Genomic DNA, 12,290 nt, shown 5'->3' with positions numbered 1-12,290 from the left:
AGTATCAGAGTTAGAGCTCCCGCTTTATCAGGTACTAACAATACCCAGTACCTAATACTCCGCAAATCCGATTTGCAAATGGCGCAACCAGAAATACACAATACTCCTTTCTTTAATATTTTCTTTATTCCAACAACAAAATTTATTTAAAGAGATTATCTAATATTAATGTTTTTTTTTTACATATTTGTCGTAACGTGTAGTTTTAGGCGAAAATTTTTACACTTCGCAAGGTTTTTCAATAATGATAAAAACAATACCAGTTACATTTTGAACTAGATTTGTTTTATTTGAATATTTTTTTGCAAAAGATATTTTTTTAAATCGAAATAAAAAAAAATGAGAGGAAATTAATCGCCCGGCACGTTATCGATGCACATTTTACGGAAAATTTTGATAGCGGACATGCGTTATTACTTAGAAGAATGTGCTTCAAAACATTGGTTAATAATCCCGTGCTGGGTTGACATAAGGGTCATTGGTTACCAAAGACATCGAGACCGTACCTACCGGTTAAACAGAAAAACCGACCAATTTCCAATCCAATTTTCAATTGAAATTCGTGTGTCGATTAATTGTTACTTAGAAATGAAATTGTTGTTTATTTATATCTTGTTTCCCGACAATGCATATCTGAATGCTTTAGAGGGATTTCTTAACGTTTCATAGTTACAAGTAATATCCAATGTCACTAGAACATTTAGGATATTAGAGCAATTGAGAAAGCCTTCTGCTACGGTGAAATATTAAAGATATTCATAGAAGAAATAATATCAGATGAACACTATTAAGCTGCATTAAAGCGGGGGCGTCTAGGTAATTTGATTTCTTTTTTTTGCGTTCTCTGCTGTAAGTTCAGTGTAAAAGCTCAAAAGGAATTTTCGCGATAGATGTTACAATTACACCGGGAACCTTTTCTTTTTGTAGTATAATCTTAACGTACATGTCTTTAACCGACGCACCGCATTATGTAATAACATGTTCTATTAAATCTATTCATCAAAGACTTTCTTATAAACTTCAGATATAAGTTAACATCGCATTAACATTCCATGCTAACAAATATCATTCGATTCATCTTGCTGACCCCACAATAATAATTGTATTGTGAGTATTTTTGTATTATTATATATTTCTTTCTTCAAAATTATTCAAGTGAATAATCTAAAATGTTAAATACTTCCACGGAAGCTGTATCTATTCAATTCATCTTATACAGAACACCTGTCCCAACAGACTCATTTACAATGTATTTCTACTTGAATGACATAAATGCATATCAATCTGATGTAGTTCACGTGATAGATTCAGCATCAGCGGATCTAAATAGTCGATATGTTTGGATCTGAATACGTTTCGAGTTAGACACATTGTATGGAGGTGTAATTCCTCTATCGTGTCGAGATTTCCAACCGTGAGAGCTAGTCAATTTTGACATTATTCGTGCTCAGTAGGGTTAACTACATCTCAGTGTGAGATAGAATGTTCTACGATACCGATTCAAAAGTGATACAAGTATAAAGTTTACTCTTAATAAATAATTTAAGTAGTAGCGAAGTATATTAATCTTTAAAATCTTTACAAAAATTACAAAAATCCTTTGTTTTTTATAGTATATTGGACGATAACGCAGAGGCCTTTGAACGTGAAGATGAAATGCACAAACATTTAAATTGTATTATTTAAAGTACCATATCTCCATGCTTATTCATCCCGTATCACAAAACGTGCAATTGACGTATGTACATATGTGGGTTGTATAACATTTTTCAATATATTAATGTACTCATAATATAAAATCCATTTCAATATTTCAATCGAATATTTATTAAAATTACATTTATTGGGAACTTTTGAGTTACGCCTTTTACTTTTGTCTTCAAGGAGCTAAGCGTTCTACGACAGAAATAGAAATTGTTTATTTTTTTGTGACATCCTTTGTCTGATCCTTTTTATATTTATTTTCTTAATTAATTTATTTTAAGTAGTGATTTTTTTTATTATTATTCATTCCTGCTGCGTCGAAGATAATCCTATAAAAAGTTTATTTAATCTCTGAATTTACTATAGAAGGACTTATATAAAATCCAAGAGGAAGTATATACACAAGAAGAAGTAATTAAACTTGCATTAAATATGATGTTTAAAACTATATGTCACAAAGTTTGCCATTAAAATGTGTATGAAGCGGAATTAAAACTGACGGTTTCTGAAATGAATCTCTTACTAAAAGTTCTTCCAATTTGAAACTACTTATCAAGCACGACAAATATGTTAAGAAATTTAAAACTATTAATACGTATAAATTGTCTATTCTATGCCATATAAAAAGAAAACAAGCTGGAATTATATAAAACAATTTCGAGAAAAACGTACTGAAATAACTGTATTGATATATTATTAGCTGATAGACATAAAATTCATTTCCAGTAATGGTTTCTTTATAGACAACAGCTTCACTGACTATGGACAATAAATCTCCCGGTGCCCGACCTAAGTCTGCAACTATAAGAGTATTAAAAGGGTTAATACTTTGCACGTCTTAAGCTCTTGACGCATAAAATTCTATTGTGAATGCTGAAAAGAATTGTCCGAAATAAAAATACGTAATATTAAATTAGGAATGAAACACATAAATGTATATTTGGCAGAATTTCAGTACCAAATTTTATAAATTATAAAATAATAGCTAAATATAAATTATTAAGTACACATTGAAAAGAAAAAGGCAAAAAAAAATTGCTTTACTACGTACGAAACAAAAGGCCATTACGTGATTTATCTAATAGAAATAATAGTTTCATATTTTCCGTCATTGTTTGAGTTTCATTCTATAAGGAAAAGCACTTATATTTACGAGCACAACAACAGCTCATTAAAAGTGATTTGAAAGATTGAATCTGAAGAAAATGCTCAATGTTTAATAAAAAATATTGTCTGAACGTTTACAAAAAGCTAGGTGATTGTGATAAAATATTTTCAAATCCCATTTATCTGTAGTGCCACTAGTTTTGGCCTTTGCTATTATCACCGAGCCAACGGATCGGGTCATGGAGTATCTGAACGGCTGATCGGCTCAGCGGTTCAATAAAGCAGTCCCATACTAGATCTCAAAGCACCTTAAACCGATTATGCCGAGTTCGATGAGTTAAACACGCGGCTAAGTAACCATGTTACGAACTGTTTAACATGTTTACAAAATACATAGATTTATATTTTGAACAAACATTCATTTCTATTATTATAAAATCATTGTCAAAATTATAGTTCTAAGTAAACACTACGCCCGCAAAACGAAACCCAAATACTTGTTTTCGTATCAACGCAAAAGTTTTACAACATCTAATGGACAGAATGTTTTGTTCGTTTCCCATTGTCTTTGGTATATACTTACAATTATGACGAAAATTTTGATATAGCGCAACCGAAACACTCCAAACTACTAAAACTTTTAGGGCTATTAAATAATAAACATTTTATTACACTTAAATGTATAATTTACGAGACAATAATAATTTTAATTTCATATAAACTTACGTATGTAAATAAAACATTAAATACACGAAAATACTATCTAATTAACAACAATTAGGCATGTGTAGTTTAATTAATAAGTTTATATTAAGAAATGTTATTCTTTTATATAAGGAGAAAATTTAATAAATGATATTGGAAAGAACTCATTCATAAGAATAAAGAAATATGAAACGCAAAGAATTTTATAAAACAATGTTATAATAGAACCATTAAATAACTAAAAGTACGTAAAATAATATTTTAAACTTGCTGGTACCTAATAACATTGCTACAAAAGTGCAATTTTTATATTCAAAATTTAATATCTTGTGTCCAGAACAAAGACAAGTAGAATCTCTTTGAACACAACAGTATTACAAGTTCACTTTACAAAGAAGCAGACGAAAAGCCATATTCGATTCTTTTATGAAAATATACAGACCTTTATTTAACGATAACATTTTTTTAAAAAAAGGTATTTATTTTTTTAAATAAAATATTAAAATGTTAAAATAAATCCCAGAATTTCAATAACTCGCTTCCATATACATATATTTCGATTCTTTATAAATGAACTCAATCATTTTCGTATTGGAAAAGCTATATAATAAACTGATGACTGAACTGCATCAGCGATCCTTTGATATCACCTTATCCGCATCCCATCACACGTGAAAACCAATGAAACACAAACAACATCCAATTATAATAATTATTATATGTATCATACTGTTTCCAGTTGTAATGAATGGCAATCCAGTCGACTGGCACGCATCCGAACCCAAAGTTATTTAATTAGGAGCTCTAACGTTTTCTGTATATTACAGGTTTTGTTTATTAAATGTTAAAAGCATTATGTTATGTCACTGCCAGCTACATTTTAAGGGGTAAGCGTTGTCACATCGTGAACGTTGTATTGCCGTACGAACCTTTGACAACGGACTATCCTTTTATTTCATGCTGTGTCTGCTAATATTCATACATCGTACACGTTATGTACTTAATTTTCTACGAAAAAATAAACATACTCAATGGATCGTTTCCTATGTATTTTCATACGAATATTCATCGTTAATCAATGTTCGCTAATTGGAATTCCACAATGACATTCTCACAACAGTTCTTCAAATTAAAACCCACTTAGATGTAGCAGCGAAAAATTTAATTAAATTTTTAAGGCGATACTGCTTTTGTTAATTCCGTGAGAACTAATCCGATGGATATCCCATTTCAATAGATATTGCTAGTAAGATCTGTAAACGAATCCCAACACTATCTGATCCTTAGCAGGCGAATGGTATCCTGGTTTTATTTACTTCATATTTTATATTAAAAAATAAAGATTTTTCATTCTATGGAATCTTTGTATAGATAACGACAAATATTTTTTTCATCATTAACTAAATTAATGTTCAATAATCAAATTGATTGATCACATACTGTTATAATATACCATAATGAATTTAAGATTCCAAATGAACCCTTAATCATGATAAATTTTCACTAACTATGCCAGACGCAGAAAAATTCTATTAATAAAGCTTATAAAATATTTTTATTAGCCACAATTGTATGCAACTATGTGCTTTCACAGAGTGCTCTGCTTGCAGAAGGGTCGACAGAACTTGGACCGAGAGACTGATTAAATTACGTTCGTGTTGACCGCATGTTAAAAGCAAAATATGCAAGATTTAATTACGTTGAACATTTCTATTGAGTTCCACTGTGCACAGACAACGCCAATATGATGTTTTGGAAGTTGGATTTATTATCCTTTTGTCAAAACAGTCGCATTACATTTGCGGCTGGATGGGTCAGGCTTTTATTTATTAAGAACATTTTTACAACTTAGATTTAGTTCGTTAAGTCGTGTCGTGTCCTTCCGGCGGAAATTTAATAGAAACGCAGCGATGATTCGGTTTGTTAAGCGAGGATGCAGAGAAAAAAATATATACATATATATCATAACATAAATAAAAAATTCTATTCTCATTCAAGAAATATATACAAAATAAAATTCCTTGCACTTTATCTCCCTGCAAATATTAAACTTTTTCAACTTTCCTCATCCTTTGGAACGAAAAAGATAAAAAAAATTATGACAGACAAAAATCTAAACAAAGTTTTCAACCATTTAAACGGCTTAATAAAATGTACATTCGCAAAAATATTATATGTATTTCAAATAAGAAACTTTAATCACCTTTTATATATTTTTTACAGTTTAGGGAGTGTTTGCATAAGCTTAGAGAGATTTACTTGAGTATTTAAGCTGTACAAATATTATGGAGACAAATATAACGTTTATTTCGTGGAACTGTACGTTATAGTTGGAAATGTTAAACACAGTCATCATGCACCTCATCCCAGAACCTTAAATAAATAATAAATGAAAACCAACAATTTTAATACTTATATATTTTGAGCATCTTCAACCAGCTCGTTATGTATTTGAGTAAGAGATTTTTATCTCTTTATCTATAAAATGTTTCGCTCTCATTATGGTCTTTTGCAAAATATTTAAATGTACACGAGTTTAAACCTTTGATTTTTTTTTGTTTCGTAGTGTTTTTAATCGAATCATTCATTTTATAATTCTTTTTTATAATACCTCGGTACCATATTTCACTTATCGCGTCTTCACTTTCAAATGTACTGATCATAATTGCTGACTAAATACATGCACAGCATGCATGCACGTATGTGGCAAATAGACCAATGTTTTTTTGAATCTTTATAGTTGTGAAATACGAAGTAAATCGAATAGTCAGAAAAAAAAATACAATTAATCATGATAATGTTATTTTCTCCTATTAAAGTATTTACCTGTTTGCCTTAAGATTGATAATCAACAAAATTTATTGCAATATACATCGGAAGATCGAATTTTCGAAGAATAGGTTAGCAACATTAAATAACGGTCGGCATAGCAGTTATGAAGGAGCAACAAATTATGTACACTTATGGATATAAAGACGAAAAATATTAGACATGATTTAAGCACAATCAAAAACGGAGACAAGCGAAAGCGGAAAATAAAATACAAATCAGCGAACATGTATACAAAGTCGCGGATTGACAGCCAGTTTATGTAATCAGTGAGCTAACTAAGAGAAAAACATCCAGAACGCAAGCGGGTATCACAGGAGTACAGTTATGGCAACACAAAAAAAAAACAATTAAATTAATAAACCAACAATTAAACAATCAAATTGAACGAACTCACCCTGATCGTGTTCTATTCTGACGTGCCTCATGCCGTTCAGCTTGAAGGTGAGCGTGAAGATGTAATGATCGTCGCTGCTGTCCCGCACAATGAAAGACCCGTCCGGCTCATTGGACAGGATCTTCTCAGCCGACTCCACGGATATAGGGCCCCAGTACCAGCCGTACTGGGAACGACAAAACGCTTTCAGAAATCCCCAGACACTAATAACAGCTGGCAATAAACTAGCGGACTTGAATGATTTGCAATTCATTAAACCGTTTGATCAAAAATGAAGTGACTTTCAATTTTTACAACTTTATCGATGACGTCCGTAGCTTCTTTTTTTTTCTCTATCTGAATACCAAAGTGCATCGGGTTGCTGTGAAGAATAAAAACGATCCAAGCTCTTTATTAAGGGATTTAAAAAATAATGAAGTGTCCGTTATGCTTCCATGCCGTAGTTGTAATTAAAAGTATACCGATATTACACTCCCACCATAATTGCCTTTCATTGTCCGCTAGAGGTGTTAGCTTGACTTGACTAGTAATGGTTGTATCGATAGCATAATGTGTATAGAAATAAATATTTATATACTTATATAAAGAAATCCATAAAACCTTTAGGGTAGTAAATAAAAATTAAGTATGTTTAAATAATAATAAAAAAGAATGTATGTCAATAGTTACAGGTTTATTGGCCGAGAGCCAGCACAATTAGCCTTGTAAAAATAATGGAAAGAAAACTCTACGGCACACGTCTCAGCAAAACCGAAGAATTTGTTGAAAGACGGAAACTTTTATAACGTTAATCAGTGAAAATAGAAAAAGGAAGAAAAGTACTCACATCTTTGACTCTCTGTATAGAGGTCGCGAAGTCGAGGATGGTGTCTTCATCGTGGCCAGGGCGGCGTGGGTTGGTGTTGGATGCATGAGGTGACTGCGGCAGAGGTGGCAAGGCGCGGCGCACGGCCGGCGGTGGGGACTCTCTGCCTCGCTCAACAGACTCACCCTCGCTCTCACTGGAGCGCCGCCATCGGAACAAGTTACAGAAGCTCTGCTTCAGGTTCATGGATAACATCTTAACCGACGACTTCTTCCCTTGAGTCTTCTTCGTCTTCTCTTTATCATCGGTTACCTCTTTCACGGCCTCTTTGTGTTTCTTATTCTTAACGTTCATAGCTACCGTGTTCTTATTAGTTTTCTTGTGATTGTTGTTTGTTTCCACGCGTGCGTGTATTTCATTGTTTTCCTTAACGAAGGCGGGAGTATTGGTCTCTTTGCTGGTGTGTTGTCTCATGTTCGTTATTATAGTGCTGCCTTTCTTAGTGATGGTGCCACGGCAGTCTGAATCACTGGAACTGGAGTACAGGGTGTGCAGGTACTTCCTCATCTCTCGTAGCGTGAGATGCAACGAGTCCGTGTCCGAGTCGGTGACATTTTTCTTGCAAGATGAACTCGGCAAACTGTGTCTCTTGGATCTAGTGTCTTTATGTCTTGTCTCCTTAGACTTATATCGTGTCTCGGGAACGTTGCTTGTTCCTATGCTCTGAGAACTCCTTCCACGTCTCCTATTATTCCTCGCCTTCTTGCTTTTCCCCCTCACATTACTGTGACTAGGTCGGACCATGTCAATGGGCACAGCGTATATGTCGCTGTCGAATGGTACATTGTACATGTCAGTTATGTCTGAGGTCTTAGCAGAGAGAGTATCATGTGATATAGCTTGAGTTATAAAGCTGGAGTCGTCCGCTTGGAACTGAGTAATTAAAGAGTTGTGACTGCTAGAGAGTCGAGAGGACAGAGAGTTTCTAGAAGACGGCCTGTTCAAACGACACGGGCTGAGATGTAGGAGTCTCGGACTCGCAAACCTATGGTTAAGACATTGACGCCGCTCATATAATGACTCGGGTTTCAATTTTCTCGGATACAATGGTGATACATTCCTAGAAGTCATTGCAATTTCTAAGCTCGATGATTTTGTTTTACTAACATCGTTCCTAAAAACGACGGATGGAGGCACTCGCACAGCCATACAATTACTTGGTGACCCGCCCGAGGTGGACCCACAATCTTCACTAATTTGTATTGGATCATCCTGCAACAATATTGAATAGATTATACCAGTAAAATTTATATTTAGATGAACCACTCCGTTAACTAAACTTGCGATACTAATTAACGATATTAAGCAAGTTCTTCTAATTAATTTAAGCCCCTGAAGTTAGTTAGTAGGCGAGTTTGCGTATCGATAACAAATAACTAAGACTTGATATAGTTTCAATATATTCGAAGCCATCTATATAATTAACATCCTCCGTTTGTTCAAGTTAACTAAACTGTTCATTCGCTTTTAATTATCACAAATATATACGCTAAATTGAATACACAAAAGTTTAGTAAATTCTTTTGTTTAATAGCCGTAAAATAAAAAAACTCAATATTTAACATAATTACACCATGTACAAAAATCTTACAAAAATCGCAATAAATAATAATTAAATAATTAAATAATTAAATTAACACTAAACTATAGACATTAAAAAATAAACATTTCAATTATAAAAAAACCTAACGAACTTCTAGACTAGCAAATTTCGAAAAATTCTAAACTTGTAAAAATTTTAATAATTTAAATAAATATATTTTAACAAACCTGAAATTCAGGTGGTGGTTCTATTGCAGTGACGATAACTTTCCCAGGACCCTTTTTCACGGTGTTGAAAAAGTCACCGCACATGCGTTCCGATGCCTCCGTCTCGCACATTGATAGCGACCGCTCGTCGAAGTCGCTCTCTTGCAACTGAATGACGAAAGCTTCCGATATATTTACAGCCATTTTAATAATCTCCGCTATGGCATACCGGCCTTATAGAGCGAAAGACAGCCGTCTGTATTATCACATAATATGATACTAAATATCTAATAGCTTTATAAATCATGAATTATATTAAATTGTGTCGATTGATTAATTCACTTAAATAATGTATATAGTGATGAATCAGGGGAAGTGAATGTGAAATGTGTTAAATCTATATCTGGTAAGATTAGCTTTTTGTTATTATAATTAAAATTTCGTTGAAATATTTTTATGGCAAGAACGCTAATTTTCATTCATATATTTAGAACCACGCAAGCAAAGCATATTGAAGATGCGGCGCGCCAAGTTCAACACTGACTTAATTAACTTTCGCATATTAATAATAGTGTATTAGAAGCATTAATTGATGTAAAATGTATAGTTACAAATTAAAAGATTTCATTACATATAAAAACCTATATTAATATAGTCTTGAATAATTTTTAAGTTAAAACAGCCCTGCTTTATCAGCAATTAGCGGGGCTAATGTTAATAAACTCTTAAAAAGATTTATTAAACTCAAGAGGAGTAAGACCTCTCACAAAGAGATTTAAGAATACATTTTTAAATATCGAACACAATATTCCTTTGACACAATAGGGTTTTACCGCGCGCAGGAAAAAGAAACATTCGCAAAGTAAGGCACTTTATATTCGTCACTTAATATTGATATATTAAAGTTAAGGAGAGAGCAATCGTCGGATATTTGTAACTGCAGATCGGTGGTCATATTATTGTATGTTAAACGGACGCCTCGTATCGTGTCATATATTTTATTTTTAGATGTTTCGTAATTCGTTTTCTGTTTAAATTGCTAATAAATAGTAAGTGTACTTTAAAAATTACTCTTGTCCATTTTAATGTTTATTTTGTAGCAAATTGTTTTCGCTATAAATCTTACGTTCGCATTAAATTCGTATACGGAATATGAATTGTAATTGTGTGAAACTGTGCATATTAATATTTTCTTATGGTCAAAAATAATATTCAACTATGGAAAAGTGACAATAATAGATGCACCTATGCACTTTACTGGTAATTGTTATTGTAATCTAGATAATTGTATACTACATAATTGTATACTAGAAAATGAAAAAAAATAATAAAAAATCTAAAATTAATTCGCCAACAGCATAAAAAGAACTTGAAAATAGAGCAAAATAATAAAAAAAAAATTATAATGGAGTATTGCAAAAAAACATTTCAACAAAATTTTTCTTTTACTATATGAAAAAAAATATTAAGAAATGGGTGTCTAAGTCATTTCATATAGTAAATTTTAGACAATTCTACTTGAATGCAGGCAATAATAAAAAAGTAAAATTTTATACATATTGTAATACTAATGGATTATTTTTTAAATATAATGTTAGAATAAAATATATACACAAATTATTGCTATTGAGGAAAATTTATGCGGGTTATAAATGGGTAAATTTATATGAATATGTATATTTATTGTGTTAGTTACTTATTGAACAATAAAATAGACTATATGATTCCTGAAATTATTTTATAATGTAAACTTATATTCAAGTAAGATCAAATAAAAATAAAAAAAATAAATAAAAGTTACCTTAATATTTTGATGTCTAAAAGACTCAGCTACTATTACTGAAAATTAAATTAATTTTTTTTCATTAACATCAAAAATAATTTAGTTTTCAGATATAAAGTACGTCACTTTAAAATTAAATAAAGAAATTAATAGAAAAATATTAAAAAAAAAACTTTAAAACTTTTGTTGAAGTTTGTTAATAAACTGAATTACCCTATTTCTCAAAGATTATTATTACGTAATACAGTTCTAAAGTCTTAAATAGTGTCTTCATCAATATACTCGTCAAATCTCAGGAGAGTATATACATACGTAATGCATATTTACGTAAACTGCAGACAATTTAAGGTTACCCATATTACAGTTTCTAACCTAACTACTGTAAACATTGTGCCAAAACTTTTTAGAAACTTTATTTACCATTCTCGTTTTGTTTTTACCATAACTAATGTTGAATACAATAAGATATAGGATACCCAATCGTCTAGATATTCAAATTATGCGAAAAAATAAGTAAGTAAACAATGCACATGTACTTTGGAAATTATTTTATAAACTTTGTTATGACGCATTACTGATTAATCTTACCTCGGATGCAATATGATGCCATCCACTCGCGGAATCACTAGAAAATGAGCCACTTGTAATAAACAGACCACTGTCTTCGCTCAACGGAGGCACTTCGGAGTGCGTGGAGAAAGAAGGAGGCGACTCCATCGCTCCAGATTTTTTCAACTTGTATAAAAGTTTAACAAGGTCATAAAATGAATCTTAAACATCACAAATTCCATAAAAAATTACGAAAACTATAATTTCAACTATCTTAACATTCAACACTAAAAGGCAGACTTAATGACTAAAGAAAGTCATATGTACTCTATCTCGCTCACACATCGTCGCCGTCTCCATGGTATTTCTATTTTTTTTGACGTACAGAGTCTATATTTTTAAGGGAAATTATCGTTTACCCAGTTCCAATGTATGTAACTTTAAAAGATCTTTAATAAAATTGTAAAAAACAATATTTAAGTAAAATTTTTTTTTACATCAATATAATACATTAATATATGTAATACACGTGTAAACAATTGGTACAATTTAATATTCTTGGGTAAACACTAAAATGCTAAACAGTAAAATAATGAAATATA

The 12,290-nt window shown here is 31.6% G+C and overlaps 1 protein-coding gene across 2 annotated transcripts in view; it reads right to left on the bottom strand.

The window, feature by feature from the left end:
- The window catches only part of LOC116778102 (uncharacterized), a 42,679-nt gene extending 30,672 nt beyond the window's left edge, over positions 1-12,007 (bottom strand). Inside the window, exons 1-5 of one of the 2 annotated variants that reach the window (XM_061526044.1) lie at positions 11,728-12,007; positions 11,158-11,195; positions 9,378-9,612; positions 7,569-8,819; positions 6,743-6,908 (exon numbers count right to left, since the gene is read on the bottom strand). In XM_061526044.1, coding sequence (XP_061382028.1) covers positions 6,743-6,908; positions 7,569-8,819; positions 9,378-9,560 — 1,600 coding nt within the window. In that variant the 5' untranslated portion in view covers positions 9,561-9,612; positions 11,158-11,195; positions 11,728-12,007. The remainder of the gene's footprint in view (positions 1-6,742; positions 6,909-7,568; positions 8,820-9,377; positions 9,613-11,157; positions 11,196-11,727) is intronic. The other variant, XM_032671977.2, reaches the window with a different exon arrangement.
- Between the last annotated feature and the right edge of the window lie 283 nt (positions 12,008-12,290).

This window comes from Danaus plexippus, chromosome Z (genome assembly GCF_018135715.1).
Source record: "Danaus plexippus chromosome Z, MEX_DaPlex, whole genome shotgun sequence".
In the NCBI taxonomy this organism is placed as follows: domain Eukaryota; kingdom Metazoa; phylum Arthropoda; class Insecta; order Lepidoptera; family Nymphalidae; genus Danaus; species Danaus plexippus.
The sequence above is the reverse complement of the archived record's forward strand: the minus strand, read 5'-3'. Positions and strand labels throughout refer to the sequence as shown.